Below are 27,700 nucleotides of genomic sequence, written 5' to 3'. Positions count from 1 at the left end.
AAATGTTCTTCTTTCTTCTTAATTAGGATCCACATTAGCTTTCACCAAGTGATCGCTAGTTCTTCCTGGGGTCCACACAACAATTCAGTAATGAAACCAAATAAAAATTGAAATTTTATAACTTTATAACAAACACATAACAGATTAAAACATAATTCGACAAATAAGTGAAGTCACTCTGAGTGTAATCCAACAACAACGATAACGAATATAGTCTCAAAAATACAGCGTATAAATGATAAATCTATCCATGTACTCATTTATATAGGACTGAAAAAAAAAATCCACCCTTGATGTGTCTAGCATGACATGGGTGCATATTCCAAGTCAAAGACATGACCCCTAATTTTCAAAATTCAAAACCGTTATTGTATTTTGGTGCTTGCAAACGGAGGCTCACATGGTTCAAAAATTACAAGCTACAGCTTAGAGACCAGAGAAACCATCCGCACTCAACAAGATGACTATTATTATTGTGGCAGTTTCTACACTCCACTCTTGTAGGGAGATATATATATATAGAGAGAGAGAGAAAATAGAAGGAGCACATATAGATCAAGTTGATATTTTACAAAGAATTCCCCAACAACGAGCAAGACACCTATTTCTTAGAGATGTGATACCAAATTACAGAGAGACATGAAGCGCACACATCCTCCTGGGACTACTTAAATCTTCTGGGGTTCGGGTAAATGTTAGGATATCTGTGCTCCCGCAATCTCTTGTTTTCTTTCAACAACCACCGTCTAACTCGTGTGTTTGTGTGTTTGTGTAAGCTCCTTTGGTCTTTAGAGATGACAAGGCTACCTGCCACCTCATCCCAACCAACTGTACATGGCAGGAAAACAACAGCATAGAGGATGAAGGGCTGCACTTTAAAAGGCTCCAAACTTTAATGAGTTTATTATACAGCTACTGTCTCAGGTGTCCCCGGAAAGTGTCTTTTTTTTTTCCAGTTCAAAATACATCTGAAATGACCTCACTGGGAAATCCAATCAAAAGTGACTCGGTGTGGACACGACCCGTTTGCGAGATTCGATCTCTGACCACGTTTGGAGGAGGTCCAGGTCACTCCTGGTCTCCTCTATTATAAACAAGCACCGGAAAAACAAGTCTACCAACGCAGCCGTACACATCTGAGATAGTCGGGTTTGGCTTCCTCATGACTTCCTATGGTATGCACATTTAGATACAGTCTCTTTGATGAAATAATGGAGGGAGTTGTTTCTAGATATACTGGAGCCGCCAGAGGAAACAATGAAAAACTACATTTTGCATTTACGGTCACCTGCGTCGCAAATATAATCACAATATATAAGTGGTTTTAACAGTCCTGCTGTGTGTTTACGAGAATACTTTGGGAAAGTACACCCACACACACCGGAGGAAGAAAAAAAAAAAGACGCACTAGTTATTTGAAACCCTGCGACCCCACTGAGAAGCTTCTGTATCAGCTAGCAATGCCTGTGCAAGGTCTCGACCGTTTGGACATTCAGATGAGACGTGCGAGTGAATAACTGCATTTTCCCCGCAAGATGCAAGAAGGAAAACGGTTCCTGCTGCGCGCGATTTGGTTTGTGAATAGAGCAGATAATGATACATTACATTTACAGAATGACTGCGGGCCGAAGAATTCAAGAGGTCTGAATGGGCCGTTGAAAACGCTGGACAGGCCATTAACTTAGTATAGCTTTGGAACAAAAGCCCGCTGATGATTTACTTAAAAGTCTCAAAAGTTTGAAAGAATTATGACTCTGCTTTCCGAGTTTACCTTCACTCTGCCTCCTTTGTCTATTGTTCCCTTTGTCTTTCGGTCCCCGAGTCCATTTCTCTCGTATTTTTCAGAGTTATGAAGAAAAAGTCAGATCGTTACCTTCCCCTTTATGATCCTTCTTCATGAACCATCAGTCTTACTCCATCCCTCTCTCACAATCTTAACTACTACCTTCTGTCTTCACACTAAAACTCAGGATGTTAGCTTTTTACTCTGTCATGAATCAACTTCATCCTGATGTTTTTTTATTTTTCCTCTGGTCTGTCTGCCAGATATTTTCTATTCCTTGATCTCAAGTAGCATCAAGAGCTATACTCTTATTATCAATCTCTGTTGATGAATCATCCACCTCTGACTCTCTCTGGGTGCTCCACACACAGGAAATCATATTTTCAGTTCCATATGCACTACATATTTGATGTGGGAGCTTTTCTATATTGTCAGATGAGGTATTAGGTAAATCGCATCATGGTCAAGTTAGAAAAATCTGATTTCCTCTGCTTTGAAGTTAAGCCCTGATTCTTATTGATTGTGGCATTTTGTCAGTAGGTCACGTCTTGTCCTTTGGCTTGTCAGTGGGCTGATGTAAGTAATTGTCAAACATTTTGACACTTACTAGTAATAAAGGTAAAACTTTAAGATATTTTTGCAGAAAAAAAATATGTGGGGGTACATATATATGCATAGAAATGACACCTGCTTAGGGTTCATTTAAGGCGGTTTAGGCTTCTGCACTAATTTGACACCGTAGCTACAGCGCTAGCACAGACCCTAGCATAACAAAGCTGACGTACAAATCCCTAGAAATGTAACGCGACGATGACGCAAACCACAGCAGCAGTGATTGTCCATGTCCACAATTTTAAAACTGATTGTTTTGGATCAATCAGGATGGAACACATGGAGGAAAGGTTGACTGGATTTGGAGATACAAACACTTGTATGACTCGTCTTCAGCAAAATCTCAGCGAAGCGATGTAGATGCATAGTGCAAGAAAATGCTTAAAAATGTTTAACAGTGCAAAACACCAGTGCAAAAGTGTTGAAAATGAAGCAGGACGTAGAAACAAAAATGAACCCCACTGGGAAAAAAAAGGCACAGTGCTGACTAGTGTTTGGGTGGTGCTGTTACAGAGCGAGACTGACGAGCGCACAAGTATAAACGCCTCGCACCAGCGTAGGCTGAATATGATTGGTTATGGCATCTATGTTCTGCAGTACCCTAAATTCATTATTACACAGGATAAGATGTTACAATCCTTTGTGCCAAGATCTGAGGCAAAACACATTTAGAAGCTCAGTCCGACTGAAAACCGACCAGCAGGCTAGCAGTAAGCAACTAACTAGCAACCAACAAGAAGGCACCAGCTAATTAGCCTAGCCAACGGCAGCAGGCACATCATACGTCAGGTTTCATCTCCTGGGAACGATGCATTTCAACTTTTCAACAAGTTTTCACGGTGAACCATTCAGGCTAAACATAAAACACATGCTCTTAATGGGTACTTACCCGCAGTAGGCATCTCACAGTCTGTGAGTTATAAAATATGTGAAGCCACCTATCTGCTCCAAAGTAATTAATGCATCGTGTCTGCCATTGTCACACATGACCCATCCCACCTCCACTGGCTCTTTCTGTTCGCACCACCTCCACGTTCCTTTATCTTTCTCTGCCTTCGCTCCATCTTTCTCACTTTCAGTAATGTACAGCTGTCACTAAGTGGTCCTACATGACTCCACGCTCCTAAAAGCATAGATCTGATACCAAGGCATGAGTGGAAGTGTGTGTATATCCGTGAAAGCATTGTGTGTTTGTCGTATCCCTCTGTGTCCTGTGTCGGCGTATTTTGCTCAAATCTGTTTTGAAATGTAACTCTATCCATACCCGGACTCCCCTAATGGGCGAAGGATTATATCATCCAGGACAGCGTGTGCGCATCTGTGCGAGTGTGTGTGTGTGAGACGGAGGAAGCAAATACAACAAACGCACACGCACACTATAATTTTAGCCAGCCAAGCCAGGGGCAAGAGTGAAGAATGGTACCTGTCAGGAGAGGAGGAGACAGGAGAGAAGAGCGATAACGAGAGGCTCAGAGAGGGGGAGGAGAGAAATGATAGAAAGATTAGGGATACATGAAAGAAGCCTACTCCAAATGAGGGATGGTGGGAGGGAATGATGAAGGAAGAGACGAAACGGGAGGGGAAGAGTGGGGAGGTGCGCCACACGAGATGATGAAGAGAGCGACAGAAAGAGTAAGAGGGAGGGGGGAGAAAAAAAAAAGGGATGGACAGATTAACCAAGGGGAGGAGAGATGGAGGCAAACTGCGGTAGACATCTGCAGCCCCACAGGCAAAACAAGGAGGTGCTGCACCTCGAAAGTATAAGAGACTCCGTGTGAGTTTTGAGAGTGTGGAGGTGAGTGAATACGTGCCTGTAATTGCAAAAAGGAAAAAGTGACAGAGCTGGGGAGGTAAAGGACACAACACACAAATACATATCACACACATAACAACTTGTCCCACTTATATTGACAACAGATGCAGCTGAGTGGGGAAGAAAAAAGGGACGGAGGGAGGAAAGTTAATGCCAGTTTAATTCTTCATCATAACGTGTTATTTATAGTGCTGACAAACGATTAAAAGTTTTAATCAGATTAATCACAGGGCTGTTGTTGATTAATTCTGATTAAATCACGATTAAATATCATTAACTTTTAATCTACATTAATCGCGTTTCATTTTGCATGAGCAAACAGACTCAAGAGAGAAGGGGATATATAAATATATATATGACAGGTTTATTAAACACGGGTTTCAACAGAACAACTTGATTGCATTTATCCACATTAACAAGGCCCCGTTGCTCCGCTTTTAGCAGCTGCTAAGAAGAAACTAATTTGGTGGCGTTGCTCGAGAGAAGACAGGTGACTGTTTCCTATTTACAGTGTTGCCTGCAACTGAGAACAGCCTCTCACACGGAACAGTGGTTGCAGGAGTGGCCAGATATTTGACAGCTTGTCTTTGTCTTGGTTTGTCCCAAGCTGGGTGCTGCGTTAGCCAAAGTGCTAGCAGAATCCCCAACTAACCTATGCTTCACGTTGATGTGATATTTTAAGCTGGAAGTGCTTCTGTGAACGGAAAACTACTTCCTGCAGAGTGTGTTTGTTACTTTATGCCAGTCAACTGTTCTGTCCTGCTTTTCTTTTGTGTACTCAAACTCTTATGGGGCCAACGTGCTGTTTAGCGTCTTCCAGGTTGGTTAAGGGGCCTGTAACTACTGGATCAACTGCACATTTACGCATGCGTGACGGTAACTCCACTTGGATAAACTGCCCGAAATCTGTTGCCAGAGACGTTTAGAGTCATTCTGCACTGCAGGTGGGTTAGTTGTGTTGAAACTTTAATCAGATCAATCATGATGATGAATTAATCGCCTTAGCTATTTATTGATAATTAAACAGATACACTACAAAGAGCACATGTGTGCGTGTTCATACAAGTTCTGCATGATTTTGCCTTTGCTCCAACAAATATGCGAAAACAGAACTAGAAGAGATGCCATTACTGTAATTCTCTAGCGATGATAGTTTTCAGATGTGGCTTCACGCTGCTCAGATGATACTACAACAACAACAACGTGATGATACGAGGAACAGCCTGGCATCAACAAAAATGGTGCAGCATAAGTGACGGCATGTTACATAATGTTTTTTTTTATGAAAAGAAAGCGGAGAGAAAAGGTTTCCTGATAGTAAAACCCTATTGTGAGTTTAGTATTTTAATCAAGTGAACAGCACTAAAATATTGGAATATATAACACAGAAGAACTGTGATAATTCAGTCTGCCCAGTAGTAGATAGGATTCATGTTCACTTCTGAAAGGAAGGAAAAATGAGAACGCTTCCTAGAACTACAATGAATCTTATTCCTTAAAGAATCTTTGTCTGCGTATGTGTGTGTGTGTTTCCCACCATCATTGTGTTGTTTTGGATTTTGAACTTAATCCTTTTCCATTTATTTCTTTTTTCCAATGCTTTTTTCCACTTTATCATCAGGGGCAGCAGTGATGTTCACATGTAAACAAAGCACATGCAGCTGTGGCAGATTCATGCTTCAATTGTTTTTAAATTGTACCACGAGTGACTGATGAATGGATCAATTAAACAGTCAGTTGATAAATACCACGATGCCACAATAACCTAAGTCTTTCATTCTTCTTCAAAAAGAAAAAAGAACAGCGACACGCTTGACACCTCGATGAGCACGAGTGAATTAGTACTAAAATCACCAACTAAAGATGCCATCAGCCACACCTCTGTCTGGTCTGATCCGTCCAACCACCACATCTGACAGAGCCACTGCTCTCATCTCAGTTCCTGTGCAGCCCATGATTTTTCAAATGGACTCAGGATTAAAGTCTGTGATTAAAAGTAAGTCTAAGACTGGAGTAGCACAATGTAAAATGGAAAAATAAAGAGCAACTAAATTTATCTTTGAAAGTGGGACACAGAAGCCGTAACCTATGCATGTAACCTGCGCCGGTGCGAGCCATTTATACGTTTATACGAGAGTCGAAGAGCGGTTGCCACTTGAATTCGGGCCGTTTATTATTAGACGAAAAGCCTTGCTCTGTCTGACTTGTAATTTTTCCTGAATTACCACAATGTAGGTGGAGAATGCCAATTCAGCGTAGCAAACAGAGTCGCAAATAATAACAAAACGACTAAATGCAAGGTACAACTGAGGGTTCGCTTTAATTAAATTATTGAGATAAAGTCATCGCGGTTCAAGATGAAGCCAGAGGATCGACTGCTGCATAATTAACAAGAGATTTAATGAGACCTCAAACTTTCTAGACATACAGATCAAATTAGTATTACTCCTGAGGTAAACTCACCAGCCCGGGGACATTTATAATGTCATATACGCTGTTATCACTACACATCAAGTAAATTTGTACTGCGTGCTCGGCCTCGGTTTTAAGCGGGACCCGGTGAGCACAGGTCTTGCTTTTTTTTTTTAACCTGGCATTTTTATCAGATTGAACGCACTCTGCACATAAATTTGGATTGTTTAATTCAGGACACAACACCCTCTTGCACAAAACATGAATTAATAAATTCGGCAAAGTAAACACCAACTTTAATGCAAATCGCGTGCAAATGCAAAACGCTTTGATGATGATTAATTGTTAAACCTTTTTAAGAGTGATTGCGGTAATTAGTTACTTGTCTTTTTTTTTTAATGTGAGAGGGAAAGTGTTCTCCGTGAAATAAGAGGCTAAGAACAACCTGTTATATTTGAGGAAATGAAGACCTGCGACAAGCACCTCACAATCAGCTCCGAGCCTCGAGGACGGCTCGTCTGCAGTCATGTGTGCGTGAGATGACGGCGTAAAAAGCGAACACGCTGGTTTATCTGCTTACTTCCAGGGCAGTAGGTGGCTCGTCTACTCCGCGCATATATCTGACAAGCACACTCCTTCTCTCTTATCGACAAGGCGACAGCGTGAGAGACATGACCATTGTCGAGCTAACAGGATACAACAGAGAGCGTAGCAGGACCCATCGGCACATTAAGCCAACATTGGCTTGTGCAGTGAAGCCCACAGAGTCTTAATTGAATTGAGAGCACGGGGAGAGGGTTGGGGGGAAGGAGGAGGGAGGACGGGGGAAGAGAATTGACGAGGAAAACTGAGAGGGGGGGAAAGAAAATTAGTCAGGAGGGATGGGGCTAAAAGGAAAACAGAGCGGGAAAGAAAAGAGGCGGCAGGGTAACGGGGAATCCATGAGAGAGCAGCATGAGGACGACGGCTGAGGAATAAACGTGCGGAGGAACGCAGAGCGGAAAGGTGAAGAGAGAGAAGAGGGAGAAGACGTGGCTTGATAAAGAAAGAGAATGCAAATAACCGAGCAGAGTAATTGGATTGAGTGCGAACACAGTAGAAAGAGGGATGAATCTATTACCGAGGTGTGATGGTAAATAATGAAGGGAAGGGGGGAGGAAAAAAAAGGGGGAATTAATGAAAGATAATGGAAAAACACAGGCAGGCAGGAGGTGAATTTAGGCTGAGAATTAAATTGTTGACTGCAGATTTGGAAATAGAGCTCCCTCTCCATGACGACGATTAATACGCCCTTCAGAAAATCAACCCAGGAATAGTTCACTGGAGACTCTCCCCCGAATTACCGCAGAGAACAACTCAGACTCGGTGTCGGCTCTGAATAAAACTACCCAGCTGATGTTAAAAAAAGGGGTAAACAAAAATACGGTTAAGTAACGGGGATAAATCAGCCTAATATAAAAAGTTTGAGTAAACAAGTTTAGTTGAGGAAAGCTATAAACAGAGAGGGGGTGCAACGAGACGCCGAGGAAGCCAGGGGAGGAGAGATGGACTGTGAGGCTGAAATTGAATTTAGACACAGAACAGTGGATACTCACAGCTCAGTGTGCGATTGTTTGACTCGGCCAAGCCAAAGGAGGTGAAAACTACCAACAACATTGTGTTCTTACGTTAAAGAAATTAATTATATGAATATATCGGGGTCAGTTTGTGATATATTCCTCTCTCCAAAGTCAAATTAGCTTGTAGCTGGAGAAGCATGTCTCACCTTGATGAGGTCTCCTAGTAGTTTGTTGGCTTCGGTGTAGGCCTTCTTCACCTCTTTGAACTTGTTCCCCAGCCCCATGCTGTGAGCCTGCAACGGACCACAATGAAAACACGAATAAGAAGAGTGAAGGCAACTTGTTCATTATTCAAGGAAAGCTCAAAAAGCCAGTCTCGTCCTGTGAGTAAAAGCGTAAATTCAAACTCTGTCCGTGCAGTCCAGTACAGTGCAGCACTGTAATCTGCTAAATTGCGAATTTGTTTAACACTGGCTGATGTAAATGGGTCACGGGCGAGCCCCAGGACGCGCACCCACAAGGTTTTTCCAGTGGGTGGTTTCATTTACTTTTAAATTATCTGTGACACTTTCCAGTGCGACTGGGTAGAAGCTGCAGACTGAGTTTAATCTGCCTCAGAGCATTAACAAACACCATAATAAGTCGTTCGAGCAGCCTGTTCAGTCAGCGTTTCTGAAGCGGCTGCGCTCCCTCCGCTTCATTTCAGTCACGTTTCACGTGCATCTTCGCTAGCTTCGAGCGCCCAAACATTTTAAATAATGAAACAGATTGAGAAGGTATACTGCGCACCCCTGCTGCTGTCCATTCAAGTAAAAGGGATGCGCGAAATGCTGCATGTGTGATGGTACGGTCCTCTTCCCTTTACCCCAAGCAGCTAAAAATAGGTTTAGTTTAGCTCTGAAAATCAATCACCGACAATCTGACAAAACACAATAAAAGCTACAGGAATAGCACCGAGTACCTGGAAGTGGAGGTTGGTGTACTGGCCTCCGGGTATCTCGTTCTCGTAGACGTCGGCGTTGCCAGACTTCATGGTGGCGGTGCAGTCAAACGGAGCGTACAGGCCTCTGGCCACCTCCCAATACTCACTGTAGTCAAACACCTTCTCCAGGGCAATGCCTGCAACAGGAGACAACACGGCGACATCACACCGAGGGCGACCACGCACATTCGTTCCCGTCACATGGTGCTAATCTAAATCAGCGGCGGCGGCGGGGAGGAACAGCAGCTCAAAACCTGAAACGCGTTTCCTGTTTTTTTCCCCTCCTCCGGTAAAAAGAGGGAAATTGTGCGTTATTCACCGCAAAACATGGTGGAGTTGTTGCAGAAGCTTGTGTGGCAGCCTGCCATCCATCTGAATTAGTCATCTCTGAGACCTGGTGCCAAGTAGCCAGTTGTGGGTTTTATGTGGCTGATTTTTATGCATGAAAATATAAACAGGTTGTGAAACTTGTGCCACAGTTTTGACAGGTTTCAGTAAGCACACAAGGGGGGGCGAGTCCAGCTAGGCGGCGGCGGCGGCTTTTATGGAAGCATTGTCATTCTACTGAGCAGCAGAGGCCACAATAAATGTTTTGCCATGATGGTGAGATTACCCGGTAGAACATTTTACCTGCTTTATCCGTTGTCCAAGCGTAACGTTGGCTCGCTTGAAAAATCATTCTGAATTTTCATCTTTTCCACATCGAAGGTGCTCATTAAATCCCACTGATATTCTCTCATCTCTCTCTCGTTTTTTTTTTTTAAACATCTGTTGCTCATATTCACAACGTTCTGCTGCTGCCAGTTAAACGGCGCTACTAAAGCAGATTACCTTGAAAGGGAATATCTCCTCTAATGTCGTGACAGGAATGGCTCTGCCCTACCCTGAGCTTTTGGCTAATGATGACAAAAATCAGCCGTGTTAATGAGACACAAACTTAGCTTATTGCTTCTCAAACAAGTGAGTGACAAGCTTGTGCTCCGTCATTCAAAGAAAGAGCGTACTCCAAAGCACGTGTGCGTTTGTGTGCGTGCGTGCGTGTGCTTCCGCTGTAATCTTGGCGGGGAAATGGAGCTACTGTGAAATTAATGTGAAATTAATGTGCATGTTGTTGCTCTTCAAATTCAGCTGTCTGCCAAGTCACTCTCTAATTAGGTGCATTTCCTTCTCTGTTTGTGACACCGTTTTTTGCAACTACCATTTACGGCCTCCATTGTGGAAATTATAGACTCAGTTTATGGGGGGGAAGAGATGTCATGTTTGGTGCAACCGAAGACAGAAGCATCCGTCGGTTCAAGTGGCAATTCGGGTCAAATTCATCCCTCACACAGCAGCAGTTGTTAACCTGCCTTCAGTTTCATTCATGACTTTCAGAGAACATGTAAATAAGATATTTGCGAGATAATTAAAGATAATTGACTACACTCTTAACCCGCTGCTTTCCTCCACAATCCGTTGGTTGTAAAATGTGCGTATAAAAAAAGCAAATCACAATGTTCGCATTTTGTACGATTCCTGTATGCAAATGTGCAGCTAACAAAAATGATATATTGCGAAACTTTTACTAAGATAATTGTGCTTAAATTGAATCACTAAGAGGACGTTAACTCCTGTTTGGAAGAATTGGAAGACGACAAAGCAAAAGTAGCAACGAAGTAAACTGCTTCTTAAACTGTGCAAAGCTACAGGCTACGCTAATGGTTGTATTTATACATGAGGCTAAATTACACATGAAACACGAGATCACATTTGGGAAATTAACCCCATGGTTGGAGTAGTGTCATGCAGAGTGATCATGATACTCAACCCTCTAATTCACTCAATCTCAATGACGCGCTAAATTAGCACAAATCATAGAATCCACATTTATAGGAAATGAGGAAAGTTGACATAAAAGGTGATAGATGGTGAAAACGTCCCATTTTTAAAACAATCCACCTTATGGTTTTATCAAACTGATCATTTCAAGAACTACGTCCTCAGTTGAGCCCGATCATTTAGCCCGTAGCGTTTTTTAACAGCGGGGCACGTAAACCCCAGGCTGCGCGGTTGGGAACCAGCTGTTCCAACAGCTGAGCTAGAACAAGTTCCCTTCATAGGCCGGTAATTCCTAACGCCTCCTCTCCAATTAGCCAAACGCTGCACCTGTGTGAGCCGCAAAGTGTTAATGATTAATAATCTTCAATCATGTGAAAGCGCTGTGGCAGGAGCGTCTACGTGAACCAAGTGGAAATCCGACTGCGTGTGACAGCCACGGCATCACGAGAGATTAAAACGTTGATCTTACCCTCGATCTATAAAGACGGAGAATATCTTCAAATGATGTGGACTCGTGTTTGATAAATCACACTGAAGGTAATGCAGCATTGTTTTTTTTTTTTTTTTTTTTTTGCTGGCTCCGACCCCAGAACCATCCATCACTTCACCTCTACGTGTGCACGTATAGCAGAGACACGCAGACACATGCTCGGCAGTGACAAACTACCGTCAATATTCAAGTCATTAGCAGCACAAACTCACTAATGCAGCACGCAAAACAGACACACAAAACTGTTGCCAGCGCGGATGCATGTGATCCTGAAGCCTGCGGTTGATGAGGCGGTGAGGACTAACCGAGACGTTCGTGGTGGATGAAGAAGACGGATGGGGCGCGGGGTGACGGAGGTAGAAAAGAGAACGGAGGCCCGGCTTCAGTTGTTGTGTGTGTGCGCGTGTTTTGACTGAGCACATACAGTCTGAATCCGTGCAGCTCAGCGTGTTTGATGTTCGATGGCTGCTGCGTCTTAAACAGCTCCATCGCCGCGGCAGCCGAAAACTCCTCGTCAATGAAATCCACGCGTGATGCACGAGAAAAGGCTGCAAATGCAGTGTCAAGTGAACACAAGCGCCACTTTGATACGTGTCATCGCTCAGCGGAACGCGCCTGAATGCGTGCGGCTCGGGAACGAGTGGGTGCGCGTGTGCACATTGTGGCCTGCTGAATAAATAAACCGACAGCTTAAAGACGAATGAATTAGGCAGAGGAGCGCCGCTTTTCGCCGTTTCTACGGGACGAGAGGGAGGCCGTGGGAGGATGCCGAGGGAGTGGAAAGGAGAAGAGCGAGGAGAGGGGGGGAGTCTGTGAGGGAGCGAGCCGGGCATAGAAAGTACAGTTAATTGCTTTGTCACCGAGCGAGAGGGAGGGAGGAGGATGGAGAGACAATGAGAGAGGAGCGGGGGTGATTTGAAGAAGAAACAAAAAAAGAGCATGAGAGCAGGAGCGAGGGTGGGAGGAAGGGGAGGCAGAGAACGCTGCACAGCGCTGATTACTGCTTTGAAACAGAGATGGGAGAAAGGAGGGGGGGGAAGAAAGCAGTAAACAGAGTAAGGTCAGGAAGGTATGGAAGTATCCCAGGCAGTGCTCTGCTTGATTACAACAGCACTGAGACAGGCGAAACGGAAGACGGGAGCAGGAGCAGCATTATCTGCGGGCGGGATGAAAAGAGGAGAGGAGCAGGAGGCGACAAGTGTAAAAGAATGTGGATGGCAGGAAGAGTTTTGTCTGCATGCATAATGCATAGGCCAGGGTCACGCCGGGACAACAGGGTACGAGCGGGCGAGGGGGGGGGGGGCGGCGCGCGCGTGTTCGTGACACATCCTGCATCCCAATCTCTGGTCTCAGGTGAGGCAAATTGAAATCCCATGAATAAAGTGACAGCCCTGAGAACCCGGCTGCTGAGTAATGACCTTGTCTTTCTCCGTCTCCCTGCTTTTTTTTTTTTTTTTCCTGGCGACTGTATGCTCACAAATTGATATTCTGTCACTAAAACTGGACTGTGTCTAAATGATGGCAGGGTTTCTCCCCCTGTGATATTTTTATGCTTGCGATACATCATGTTTCCCACGCTGCCCAGAAACAATATTTGTGAGCTCCAGAGAACGGGTGCGGAACCTGTTGCGTTCGGCTGTGGGTTAAATGTCGACGGAGAGAGCAGCGCTGACGCAAGGTGGGTGGAGGGGGGTTCCTCTCGAAGCACAAGTCACACATCACGCTCTCAGCCCAGCACGTCTTAATGGCCCCGTTGCTGTGTCACCGTGCTTTATGGGCCGCTGCAGAAATTGCTTCCTTTTCCGTGGCAGACACTTCAACGCATGACTGTTAAATATTTCTGCGAGAAGCTTTTTCCCTCTGAAGGACGCGCTCAGGGACTAACGCCGCCGAGGCCCGGTGCTATCTTCTGCATGACAAAAAAAAAAAAAACTTCAGCTGTGGCAGGACATGCATCACGCTGTCTGCGTGTTCATCTGTGGGAATTGGGCGCAGCAACCAAAAGTAATCCGGACCCAGAGACGCTAAGAACCGTTGCCTCTTTTATCCTGCACGAAAATCGCTCCTGCGCTGACAAACGCTTAAATTTTTCATGTTGAAGTGTAGATGTAGCAGTGCACAGCAGTAGGCCGTCACATCCCCCGTTGGTTATAGGTTTAACAGAATATACCGCGCTCAGCAGGACTGCGAGAGACTTCAGAAGCTGAAGTTGGAATATAATTTGAGGTGGAATTGTCCTCTAAGATAGAGTTATGATAATAAAGCATGTAGGCCATGAGGCTGTGCAAAGAGCGCTGCTTTAAAAAAAAACAAAAAAACAAAAAACATCCAGTGATAATGATTGTTGCATTAATGAGCGGAACAATAGAAATCAATCAGACCATGTGTCCATACGCCTGCAAAGCACGCAACAAGGAGGCAGGCATGTGTTTCATTATGGAATGATTAGTCTGTGTTTTACGACGTTAGCATCGAGGCTAATCATTCGCTAAAGTGACATCAAGAGAGGATTGATGAGAGATGAGAGATTACACTAATAATCCCAATAATAGCTCAAAACGCATCATCTAACCACCACAATCAGAATCGACCCCGGTGCAATCAGAGGGAACTCGGGGGGTGGTGGTGGTGGTGGTGGTGTCAACCTTTGATTATCCGTTCAATAGGAATAGGAATATCGGCGCCGTGCGCCGCTCGTTCAGGTCGTCCCCCCCCGCGGAGAACGCATTGATTGCATTCGGAATTGAATTGTAATTTGAACTCATTAATCGTGTGATTGCCCCTCGTGGGGCCGTCTCTGGCCCAGTTAGACACGCAGGAAAACGAGCGGCCGCTCAAACGAGTGAGAAGATGAATGAGGGCGCACGGATGCGCACCAGTCAGGCAAAAACAATATGACCGTCATGTGACGACTCTGCATTCTGCTGGGGGACGTTAGGACCTGACATTCATTCACGTGGATGTTACTCAGACATGTAGCACCCTCTGATGACACAGGCCTCTTTTGAAGGCACAAGAAGACCTATACAATACCGGGAAGGGAAGGCGGTCATAATGTCATACAATGTGAAATACAATGCACTGTATACGAATTCGAATTGTGAGTTAAAGTCATTTAGTGTTTGTGTTTGAGAAGGTGAATGAATGTGGAGGAGATGTGGATAGCACTGTGGAAAATATGAGTCGGTCATGGGTTTATTCTACATAGTGGGCAGCTCCACTACCTGCACGTCAAAGCTATATTCTGTTTAATGTCTATTAAGTTGGACCCTCTAATCAGGTTTGATTTAACCAGGCTGTCTCCACAGACCACATGACCATGATCCAACTAGAAATAATGCCACTCTCTGTAGCGCAAACGCAGGAACTTCTGCATCATCGGAGCATTCATGGAGGACCTGGCGAGCAGCAGAGTTGTCCATTAAGAACACGATCTGATTTAACTACCGCGCATCAGCAAGTCACGTGTCACGCTGCGGCGTCACGCAGGAGATGAGCGGCGGCGCAGCGCGAATTTGGCATGAACAAAATTAGCAGGGCCGGTTTGCGGTTCGGAGGAATGGAAATGAGCCATCAGATCTAGTTAACCGAGCCGAGACGGTTTTTCCCAGCAGCATTACGCCACACAGCTAAGCAGAAAACTCCACATCGCCTCTGATTCTTTTAGCCTATTTGATGCCGCTTCCATTTTTTTTTCAGCGATTTAAAAGCCGTCCGTCGACTCTACGGCCCTCTCACTGTGGGAGGCAGAGGTCACTGAGCTCAGCGGGCCGTCAGAAAGGGGGCGGGGCTCCAGCCCACGGAAATGACATTGTGCAGGACACATGACTTTGAGAAGATAGAACAAAGCAGTGGTGGTGGAGAGGGGCTCGGGTAGAACCTGTGGGAATGTGGTTTGGGAAGCAAATGGGTAAAAAAAAAAAAAAGATGTCAAGGTTGTCTTGGACAACTGTTCACCCCTAAACTCTTCAGGGGAAGCTCTTCACTGGTCGAAGCAGAGGCAGCTGTGCCTATTTATTGCAGTATGATGAAAATTAGATTACCTCATTCATGGCTGATACAGACACACAGGCGGACAGCCCCTTTAATCATTTAATAAATGCACCTACACTCCCTCCAAATCACATCCATTCGTCTTGTTTATCAGAGCAACACTTTTTTTTATTATTGACAACTGTGCTTTCTTTCTTTTAGCCCGTCTCCCTTTCTTTTCCAGCTTCCTCTCATAATTGGTTGCGTACATTATCGCTCAGGAGAACATCTGACATCGGGCTATAATTACTGATGCATTCTGTCATTTATTGATCTGTTGATGGATTTTCTTCCCTCATGTAAAGTAACAGTTTTCTCTCAAAATAGTTTCTGGGCAAGATTTCAGATGCAGGCTCGTTCTCTCTGTCTCAAAGATAATAATGTGCAGCGATAAAAGCTGCAAACGTACACTAACTGTCCTATAGCCAAACAGTTTGACTTACCAGTGTCGAGCTTGGTCCCCTTGGCGCAGGCGACTATGGCTCCCATGCTGGGCTGAGAGGTCATCCCGGCCATAGAGTCGACCTAATGAGAGGCAATCAAATCTCTAATCGCACCAAAGGCACCTCACTGGATTGATCACAGGTACATGGATTTTTAGCGGCTAAATATGGCGCATGAATATAAAATACAGCAGTTTTAATGTGTGATCAATGGTGGACAGTGATCGGTTTGATTCATACATTGTTACAAGAAAGTGAACAACACCAACTGCAAATAGAGGCCAACTGTTTTAATGAAACAGCCACATGCTGGCTGCATGCGTCAGTGAACACACTAAGCAAAAATGTCCCTGGCAACAACAATCACAACATTTACATACTGCAAACTGCAGCTACCGCTAGCAATTGAATGTTTGTTCATGTTGTCAGAATCACTGCGCTGCAGACTTAAAATTAGATTCACGCTGCGAGATCCCTTTAAAGGACAGTGGCATCGATTTGCCGTGAGCGTTTTCCTCGTCCTTTGTAAAAAAAAAAAAAAAAACGCGACAAATACTCACGGCCACGTCGACCACGTCGGCTCCGGCTTCGGCGCAGGCCAGCATGGCGGCCACGCCGGCTCCAGCTGTGTCGTGCGTGTGCACGTGGATGGGCACATCTGGGAAACGGTCTCTCAAAGCGCCGATCAGGAGCCTGCTGGACTCTGGCTTCAACAGTCCGGCCATGTCCTGGTGAGAGACGTGGGGAAAGAGGGTTGTGATGACCTAGATTCCTGATGGTATCACTCTGCGGAGGATTTTAACAACCGAACGAAGACAAAAGAGGAATGCACATATTGGGTGGAAAGGCTCGGGGGGGGGACAAGTAATTGCAACCCATCTCGGCTCCCTGGAGAGTAAAAGCGAAGCTTCAAGTCGGGCTGTAATCACAGACAGTGATCTAAAGAAAAACTTCAAAAAAACCCCAATAAACAAATAAAAAACCCCCATAAAATAAAATCACATATATATATAAAAAATGTCTAATCAACCAAAGATTTTGCATTCGGCCTAGTGCTATTTATAAATATACATAAGTTTGCATTCAATGTGAAGCTATCCCTTATCCCTTTATTAAGATTTGTGTTGGATTCATGTTAATATCTATTCAAAGAATGATTTAAATTTGTGGGGGAAATTTTAAATAAAATATACAAAAAATGTCTAATCAACCAAGGATTTTGCGACCATGCTGCAGTACCTCCGCAGGCCCCCTAGGGGTCGCAGACCCCCTGTTAAAGACCTAACTGGATACAAATCAGCAAGAACTCTCGGGTCCACGGGAAAAGATGTTATAGCTACCTGATGCAGGGGAGGCTTCCTTTTCTATTCATGGTGCACATTTAAACTCTACACTTGTACTTCTCAATATTGTAAATCTCAAGTTTAATTTAACACTTTTTTTTCTATCTTTTGGAAATTGATTCGTCAAGAACTACTGGAAAGCTAGCTTCAAATAGTCATGTCACGAGCGTGGCTGTTCTTTTACTGGCTTGAAACTGCACATAGGTTGCTCACAAGCAAGAAATAGTATTCATTAGCTCAAGAATACAAAAGGTCACAGTTGAGGGTTTTCCCACTCGTGAGGAGATAATTATCAAGCACACGTCTTAAATGATAGTAAGAGAAACTGAAAGCGGAGCTCAGATGTGCAGTTGCACTCGTTCTGATGATCACTGCACTCCAGGAAGTTATTAAACATGCCTATTTCCTCCTTTAAAAGTTAACCTCATTAGCGTCTGTTATGAGATTGTCGCTGCTGTGTGCGGCGGTGGGGGGGTGGGTGGGCGGAAGGTAATCATTTCCGGTGTGAAAATACACTGTCATGTCTGACTAAAGAAATGAATTCAATGCGAGCATTATCAGTCTGTTCACTTAGATAAGAGGCTCAAGTGTACAGTAATTTTAATTGGAGCAAGTTGAACACCTTCAGCTCCTGCTCAACTTCTGCAATTCTGCCGTTCCAGCGGTTACATGATGGGGAATTAGTCAAGCCAAAAAGGTATTTCATCATAGCTTCAAACGAGCGAATACGCAAATACACTCGCATTGAAATTCTACAAGATTTTTTTTTACATCTGAACAGAGATAAAACAGAATCGCTCCTATTTGGTGCAAAGGCTCAGAGACAAAAAAAAAAAAAAATAAATAAAAAATCAAAGATTCTCTTCAGAAGGCTTCGTGCTATTCTGGTGGCAGAGCGGCGGAGGATTTGCACGGAGAGTCAAACAAGTTGGTGTCTGAACGCTGAGACCGTCACGGGGAGGGAACCGGTTTTAGAACCACACCAGAAACTTCATCCAGCTCACCTTAATGCACAGGATGTGGGTTCCGGCCTTGACGAGCTCGTCCGCCAGCTTCACGTAGTACTCCAGGGAGTACTTCTGCCTCATGGGGTCGGAGACGTCTCCGGTGTAGGAGATGGCGGCCTCGACCACGCCGCCTGCTGCCCCCGCCGCCTCCATGCCCAGCAGCATGTTGGGCACGTAGTTCAGGGAGTCGAACACGCGGAAGATGTCCATGCCGTTCTCCTTGGCCACCTCGCAGAACCTGTACGTGTCACGTTTTAAAAAAATCAACATTCAGATCACTTCCTGCACGAGGCGAGATTATCGCACGTTCTCACTCGCATGTAATGAGTTTGCCTTCACGCGCAGAGAACTCCAGATAATAGCGCGCATCCGAGCCGGGATAAGCTGTTTATATCCATCTCCATATCGCCACTCATAAACGTTACCGCACCTGCGTAAATACAGCATTCGCGCCGTTGTGATGAAAAGTGAGCTTACACACAGCTTACACCGGCCACAATAACTGGAGAGAAATGTATACCTGTCTCATTATCCGAGCCGCTCGTGCTAAATCCTTCCCATTATTGCCACGGCCCTGGTTTTTCATAACTGGGGGTGAGTGTTTGCCGCGGCTGTGTAATGCAATATTTACACACGCGCTGAGAGCTTTCGTTTTGTGTCTGTTTATTTGTGCCATGAGAGGATTGCCAGTCCGACATTTGTGTCTGTTATTTATCGAGCAATACAGTGTAATGCATACAAGTGGCGTTTAGAGTCTGGCGCCAGGTTCACACGGGGGCTTTTCTTTCCTCATTGCGATCGGAGGTTTCAGGTCGGCTGTTTACATGTGAGGTGGTCTATTCCGATATGTCTACGTGCACCTCGACTTTTAACATCATGTGACTGATCAAAGACGGACGTCTCTCGTCTAATCAGCGGTATTTGCCATCGTTTTACATCGTCTTATTATTAAAGCAACAGCTTGATTCGGAAAGTTTGTGGGGTCATATCCACTTCCGGTATCGTGTTAGCCTTATAGTAGCCGTCTACATGGGATGCAGACCCACTTCTGTGGTGGAAAATGAATGAGCCAACATTATTATATTTATTATCACATTGTTGCTTTCTTTATTTTGTCCAACTGACTTTATTTTCTATTCTTGTGTCGTTTGCATTGTTCCATTCATATTTTTGTTACATTGTTGCTTTTTCTTATTTTGCGCTAATGACATTTTCCCTAAAACAATTGTGTGAAGTGAGAGAGGAATTATTTAAAATGTATACTGTTAAATTAGTTAAGAAAACGGTGTTATTTGCCTAAATTTTTGTCAACTAACTAAAGGCAAAATTGGAAAGTTATTCAATGATCATGATGTTTCAAGAAAAAGTATCGGCATTAGCGATACTAGCCCTGTATCTGCTTGGATTGATACCAAAATTCCAGTGTCGCCCACCCATACCAAAGACCAGTTGAGGACACGTCACTTGAACGTCAAGACAGAGACGCTCAGACAGAACGGGGCCTGACTTTCAATCGGTTTAGGAAAAAAATGATTCTACCCCTGTGAAACCCAACAAAATTCCATTCGGTTTGGGCCTGTTTATTCTGACTGAGGTGTTTATATGGAGCATTTTCATTCGGTCTGGGCTTCTAAACCGATTGTAATTGCAATACTTGGGTCCGTGTAAACACTGTAGACGCAGAAAGTTTTTTTTTGTTAACAAAAAAGTCGGAGTGAAGAAAATCTAGTTAGTAACCACATGTAATCCTCAGGGCAGATTAGGCCCATTAAAAATTGCTACTAAGTGCTGTACAGTGACCCCATAAATGCACTTTAAATCAATTAAATGCAATGGAATTACACTTTGATTTGATTTGGTTAATGAAGACGCTTGGGTCACTTGGCTGTCGCACCGAAAACGGGTGAGGGAGTGACACCGTGTAGGGATGGAGGGGGGAGAGGGACGCAAACAGATCAAAGCCATTAATCACAATGATGTGCAAATTTTCAATGGCACTCCCCCTATGGGACGGCGAGAGGGATGAGCGAAGGGGGCGATGAAAGCTGGAGAGAAACAAAGAGGGAGTTAAAACAGAGGGAAGGAAGATTATAACGCAGGGAGATGAATGGTGCGAGCGTGGATAAGTAATGACTATTTGATAGGAGGGGTGGGGGACTAAAAACACAGAGGAAAGTGGAGGTCTGTGTGGAAGAGGGGAGGAGGGAACAGCTGCATTTATTTTAAGCGAGTGGGTGCTCACGTGTGCAGCTGACTGCAGGTGTGCACGTTTGTATAGATGCGCATGAGTCATGCGCGTCAACAGGGTAGCTTGTGAACCCATTTGGAAACGAGCTGGGGCTGTGTGCGTGCACGTATGCAGGCGCGTGAGTATTTACGGCCCTCGCGGTGCATCGCTAGTACACATCCGTATCAATGATGCGTAACCGGCTGAGCATGGTGAGAGGCAACAGGAACACATCAACCAAATTGACCCGATTAACTGTGTGGGAGTCGCGTGGCGCGGTTTGAGGGTAGCTACAGTATGTATACATAGTACATGCATATAGATTAGAGAGGAGGCGACAGGAGGCTCCGCGCTGCATGTCCAGCGTTCATTAGGAAGGTGCAGCGCTGATGGGAACGTGTTATAAATAACAGCGGCGGAAACTCTGATCCCAGTGTTTCTAGACTGAGAACGCTGAACACTTTGGGCGATTTACAACGCAGAGAAAGGCAACGAGAAATACTGAGTATTTATTTAGATATGCGAAGAAATGGCGTATTATGGCGTAGGTGTTGTTTAAAATGACAAATAGTGAATTTGCCTTATGAGAAAGGTGCACGTTTTAGGGGAATCAGACTCCGATTGTGCTCGGTTTGAATGAATCTAATACAACAGACAACAAATACTAAGGTTTTCATCCTATTCGCACGGGATTAGCTTTGCCTGGGGACGTCATGTGATTCAGAAGTAACCACCTTACTAATGGGTTTCACCTGGTACATTCACACAAGATGAGAAAACTCAAATTTTGAATTGGTAGACGATTGATCTGCCTTTGCCGATGAACAAATTAATGGTTTATTTAAGGATTTCATCCATTTAGATGCGTGAATGGGTTGACGACACCGCCAGTTTGCACCCTGGCATCTGTCCAAACTGATTTATATCACCTCATATCCCTCATGAGAAAAAAAGGCCACAAATCAAACAAAAGTCTTGGAAAAGTGAAAGCACACAAACCAAAGCACAGACATTTGCATTGGATTTGTATTAGAACAGGACTCTTGTGTTGTGAGACACAGGGTCGGTAATTAGCAGCGTAATGTTTACTTTACAAATGACAGGCATGGTCACTGTTATTATAAATTACCAGAGGTCTCCAGGTAAAACTGGTCCTGTGCGAATTGCGTTTAAGATGTAAAGATCCAACAATTCAAACAGAGCACCCAGAAATCTGTTATAAAGGACAGTACTTTTCTGTGAATCTACAAGTAAATTAACGCCACCTAAACATTACTACGGTAGCTAATAGTAGAGACTGTGAGAAGCATTCATTCATTTAAAATGAGCGATAGTAACAAGGTGATATCTGGCACCAGCATCACCTGTGGAAAAGGATGCGTTTTGTGTTGTGTCGCTGCTTTTGCTTTACCGTTTTCTATTTCACTAAACTGTTTCTGTAATTATTCAAGAAATATATATATTTTAAAAAAGTACCCAACTATAGCACAAAGACAACAAAAAAAACTAAACAAAAAAAAAAAAAAAACAAGGATAAATTTGACGGTCACTCGTGCCGTTGCCGTGGAGACGACCCAGTCAGAGTACATTTTCAAAATAATGCGACGGAAAATGGGGCAGAAGGAGCAGCAGTTGGCCTCATGAAAACCTAATTGAAACGGATGTTTTACGGCGACTGAATGAAAGCAGTTATAGAACGTGTCAACAGATTAAAAAAAAGAAAAGAAAAGCGAAAGCTGCACCTTGACTCTTCCCTGTACAAGATTATTTCCATGCATACATCAGATAATGCAGTTGAGGCCAAGTCTGCATTCATTATAGGAGATAATGTGGATTCAGAGGTGAAAATAATGTACACATTCATACTAAGACCCTGCACGGTTTGCGTGTTTGCGCGTGACTCACTTGAAGACGGCGTTGTCGGGGTAGTTGGTGTAGCCCACGGCGTTGGCCCCTCTCAGCAGCATCTGGAAGGGGACGTTCGGGATCAAAGCCCTGAGCTCCTGGAGCCTCTTCCACGGACACTCTGACAGGAAGCGCATGGCCACGTCAAAGGTGGCACCTACACACAAACACACACGGACAAAGGTTGCAGTTTATTTCACCTCCGGCCTCAACCCGACTTTGATCTCCATTTGAAAAAAAAAAAATAAAGAAAACAACACTCTAAACTCATCCCTCAAACAAGGGAAGATGGCGCAAACACACACACACACACAACGCGACACAATAACGGATGCTGAAATAAAATCTGTGATGACGGCGGCGGCGCGCTCTTTGTTCGCCGTGACACTTTCATCATTTCTTTTTAAAGTCACTTCTGGATCTTAGAAATGTTCCAGTGGAAAGAGGCGGATAAGCAGAGGAGAGGAGATAGCGATCTCTCATTTCCCTTTCTGGGGGGAATAGATTAGCGATTCTCATACCCGTTTATCATATCAGCCAGAAATATTGAAGCCTCCAGTGGTATTCTGCTGATCCTACACTGTCATCATTAAATTTCATTTTTCTGAAGCACTCATACATTTGGACACGGAGAGAATACTAAGCACAACTGCTTGTTCCCAACCCTGTAAGCATCCTCTTTTCTTTGTGGTAATTTCTCCCACTCGGTTTGGATTTTTTAGCCCACGTCAGCGCCTCTTAAACCGCCGGTTCGGAGCGGAAATGACTCGAGCAATCCTATCTGATGTTAAACGTATTAGCATTAATGTTTCATCGCACGTGAGGTATTAAAAACACGGAGCCGAGCGAGAAGAGGTTCCGCGTGGGACGGAGGGATCCTGCTCTGAGGGTAAATGAAGACTGACAGCCGGTGCCAAATGCGGGACATTAAGGCACGGTCACTGCTGCAGCCGGGGCCGGCCTTTTGGAGGCACGGGCCGCCCGCAATCTGCTGTGAATAAATCTGAAATAAATCAGATGGAGGGATGGAAATGAGCCCTTTATGCAATGCCCGCAACCGCCAGCCATGTGTTCAAGGATGGAGAATGATTTTCGGGACAAATTGTCTCGTGGAATAGATGCCGTGGAAATGTAAGTGCACATGTTGAGGGTTCATTTTACACAGTTAAAGCGCTCGTTCGCGCACGTATCGGCTCATGCGAGGTTCTACGCGCGAAACTTCGGGGGATAATGAAATGGCCATAATGGATAAAAATGACTCATATCTACAATATGAATAGTAACTGTCAGGTTTTCAGAGCAAGTTCTCAATGTCAACTCGGACTTTGCTGCATTGGATTTATTTATCTTTATAGCAGGAAACGACTCGCACTAAAGCGTAGGTCTTCAACAGGGGCGCGCAAAATTTTTGATTGATGAAAAATTTTTTATACATGTATTTAATTTTCCACAAAATTTAAATTTCTTTAAATGCACATTAGCACGGATCCAATATATTTTGGTAAAGGGATAAATAGAGGCAGAGGACAACGCTAGACCTGTCAATCTAAGCTTCCTGCGCACAGTAGGACACGCCCCTAACGCTGCTGAGCCAATCACAAGGCCAAATATTACAAAATAGAAATAAAAAAAAATGAATATTTGAACCTGTATTATCTGAATAGCTTAATATTGAATGCAGAAAGATAATAACAATGCATATTTATAATTAGGCCGAGTTTAATCTAGTAGGTAGGGGGTCCCTACTTCAGCTCTCCATCAGTTTGGAGGTCCTTGGCCTGAAAAACATTGCATAGTTCTTCAACAGGTGGTACTGCAGGGCGGGGGTCGCAAAATGTACCAATTACGCAACTGCACGGACAAACCAGACGCTCCTATAGCACAACGTCAACACACAAAGGCAGCAATTCACCACCTACCGCCTCTCCATCTGATTAACTTTGTGGAGCAGATATGGGGAACGGTATAGACACATTATGTGACCCAGTTCATTCTACTGTACCTTCTGTGGCGCACAGAGGGATGCTATATCAGGAAGGGACTTAATCCTCAAAGGGCCTTCACAGGCTTAATCTCTGATTCATTCTGCCTCTAAGCAGCTGAAACATGTGAAAGCAATATTCCCTATCTAAGACCACTCTGTAGAAAAAAAACCTTCCTGCATAGACACACTGCGTCTGGGTACCAGTCTCCAACGCTCACGTGGTCATCTCTCTTTGGAAATTTATTCTGGGCCTCAGACGAGTGCGACAATCTGTATCTGCGATCGCTCTGTAGTAATAGTGCGTTGCGTAAAAGGGTGTCCTATCAAGAGAGCCACGGCTGCTAATGCTCTTGTGGTTATCAAGTGATTTATGGGGAAGAGTTTAAAGGTACTGTAACAAGATGTCAGAGTGGGACAGTACCGCGTGTGCTGGGTAGGACTTTCTGCAGCACGGCGGGCTAATTCATGTTTCACAACCTGAATCGATGTGTGGTGAGAGCACGGCGAGCAACTGGTGAGTCCGAGAACTTTGGGTGGTGACACTGTGTACGTTCAATATAAAAAATAAAGAGTTTTTCTCAGCTCAGAGCGTTTTTTTGTAGTGTCACGTACACTTCTAGTTTTTTTTATGTTATTCAAATGCACAACAAGGACTTTACTCTCACCTATAAAATGAAAATCTTTCAGTAGTACGCTGGAGACAGGCTTTTCTTTTCTCAACGCATTGCAGAGCTATTCAACCGTCAGTCACATCGGCCGACATTACACTGGTATAGAAGTTTACTGGAGTTAATAGAGAAGCGCATTGCACACATGATTTAGATAAGAAAGGCCTTCACCACAGGATTAGACTGGGACTGGCTTCATAATAGGTCTGTGCAAAGCATCTAGTGTTTGTTGAGGGAAAAAAATGTATTTGAATAAAATTCAAAATAAATGTAAAAATCTATTTTTTTAGTAACATATCCTTAAATAGAAGTGTTAGCATAAAAATAAGTGTTCTTTTATTAGCCAATATAATAATTTGTCCCAGTGCACAGTACTGATGTGTGAATATGTGCTTGTGTGAGCCCATGGGTAAATGTGTCTATGACTGTAAAGCTCTTTGAGTACCAATAGGTATAAAAGTGCTATATAAAGGCGAAACCATTTACTATTTACCACCAGTAGACAATAGTCTGAATTAGTGAGCTAACAGACGAATGCTAACATGAGAGAACCTGACTGCAGACGTCTCAGTAGTAACGTAACATAACGGAAAAAACAAAAGTCGTGTTTGGTCCAGTCAGAGCCTCCTCTGTTACGGACTTTTCCCCCTGACTCCTGAACGCCACTCAAAAACAAATATTCACTGCAGTTACATGAGGAATATATACAAGTAATACAAGTAAAACTAGTTGTATATAAAATAAGTATTTGTAAAGAACGACATGTTATTTGTGCCTTTCCAAGCACCTTATTCAGGTCCAGCTCCGCCCCTAGTTCATACTCAATAAACAACTATAAGGGGGTGAACCACTAATAAAATTATTACCTATAAGTACTAATCTGTCGCTTGGGGAAGTTTCTTTTTCTGCATTTAACCCATCACCTGTCAGACGACCGCTTGAACGTATTAAACTAGGAATTTGGTTCAGTATTTAGTGGTTGCTCATCAAGTTGCTAAATGTTTAATCTCCATTGTATCTCTTTCTTGGTTTTTCTTCATCAGACCAGAGTTATTAATCTGTAGAGGAGGCCTCTCATTCATATACATTATTATGCAACAAAACAGTCCAGTCAAGGACTGGTTTCAGGGGATATTTCTCTTTCTAGGCTTTATTCTGCCTTTAAGTGTTCAAATAATTACTATTCTGCTTTCTCATAATCATATAATGCACTGGAGCCTCAAGAGAGTAAACTAGTTTATAAAACACTTCACTGTCACACAATACCACCACAACTTTCCTCCTCAGCTCATAATATCAGGCGGTTACACAATCATAAGGTCAGGAGCCGCTTCACTTTCTCCAACTCATGTTTTACATCTGATTTCGGTGATGTGCACTGGTACATAAAAAAAGAGCATATATTAACTCTCTCCAACTCCTCTATGAAGATGAAACACTGTTTAAACTTCAAAAGCTCCCATTGACAGACGGTTTTAAAACCCGACTCCCACAGAAACTCAAACATCAGCGCGAATGGAGACACAAAGTGAGATGTGCTCGCTATTCTCTGGGAGTTTTCTCTCGGCGCGATTCAGTTCAGACACCCAGATTAATCCCCTGCGTTTACTTAGATTAGATTTTACTCCAAAAATCACAGCGCTAACCACACTGTCTGCTTATTTAAGAATAATTATATGTTGTACTGCAAAAATTAGTCAGTTGTTGCAGACTGGCTATCAGGGTGAAATTATTTGATATAATTTTGTGTGAAATTATATGTTCTGTGTTTTAGTGAAGACTTTCTTTAAGTGTATATTTACCATAATAACTGTCTAAGGACATACTGAACATTTTTGCCATTTCTACTCACTTTAAAGATGCAGTCATGGTCTAGAGCAGAGGTCTTCAATGTTTTTCTGACCAAAGATCCCAGACTGATGGAGAGATCAAGTAGAGACCACCTACCTACTATATGTGTTATACATTAAACTCAACCTAGTGCCATTTATAAATATACATCATCATTATCATTTTGCATTCAATATTAAGCTATTCAAACAATGCACAGGTTCAAATATTTAGGTTTTTATTTCAAACAGGTGCAACATAGGGTGACATAAACATAGTTAAATGTAGTAATGACAGTGAATCAGCTAAAGTCATTTTGGCCTCCGTAGTTGTTAGCTATTAGCTTCTCTTCTGCTAATGTTGCAGCATGTGTCTGGGATTTCACCTGGGGACTGAATAGGCTCTCGGCCAATTGAGCGGCACCTGATATAGTCGGCGTGTGATATGCAGCCTCATGATTGGTTCAGCAGCAATAGGGGCGGGGCCTACTGTGTACAGGAGGCTTTGATTGGCAGGTCTTGGCTAGGGTGACGCTCTGTGCGAAACAGTGCGGACAGCTCCTGACAGCTCCTGCATCGCTGAATGAGTGAAGTGTTGACTGAAAGATAATGTCTTCTGCCTCCATTTATCCCTTTACTAAAATATGTTTGATTCATGTTAATACGTTTTTAAAGAAATTTGATTTTGTGGGGGAAAATTAAAATATATATATATAAAAGATGTCTAATCAACCAAAGATTTTGCCACTCCCCTGCAGTACCTCTGTGGAGCCCCTAGGGGTCGTGGACCCCC

The 27,700-nt window shown here is 43.7% G+C and overlaps 1 protein-coding gene across 3 annotated transcripts in view; it reads right to left on the bottom strand.

The window, feature by feature from the left end:
- The window catches only part of LOC125005809 (pyruvate carboxylase, mitochondrial-like), a 277,141-nt gene that overhangs the window by 23,390 nt on the left and 226,051 nt on the right, over positions 1-27,700 (bottom strand). For all 3 annotated transcript variants that reach the window (XM_047581417.1, XM_047581425.1, XM_047581406.1), the window contains exons 16-21: positions 22,427-22,583; positions 18,292-18,532; positions 16,505-16,672; positions 15,945-16,026; positions 9,141-9,298; positions 8,386-8,472 (exon numbers count right to left, since the gene is read on the bottom strand). In XM_047581417.1, coding sequence (XP_047437373.1) covers positions 8,386-8,472; positions 9,141-9,298; positions 15,945-16,026; positions 16,505-16,672; positions 18,292-18,532; positions 22,427-22,583 — 893 coding nt within the window. The remainder of the gene's footprint in view (positions 1-8,385; positions 8,473-9,140; positions 9,299-15,944; positions 16,027-16,504; positions 16,673-18,291; positions 18,533-22,426; positions 22,584-27,700) is intronic.

The sequence above is a fragment of the Mugil cephalus genome, chromosome 1 (genome assembly GCF_022458985.1).
Source record: "Mugil cephalus isolate CIBA_MC_2020 chromosome 1, CIBA_Mcephalus_1.1, whole genome shotgun sequence".
Taxonomy (NCBI): domain Eukaryota; kingdom Metazoa; phylum Chordata; class Actinopteri; order Mugiliformes; family Mugilidae; genus Mugil; species Mugil cephalus.
The sequence above is the reverse complement of the archived record's forward strand: the minus strand, read 5'-3'. Positions and strand labels throughout refer to the sequence as shown.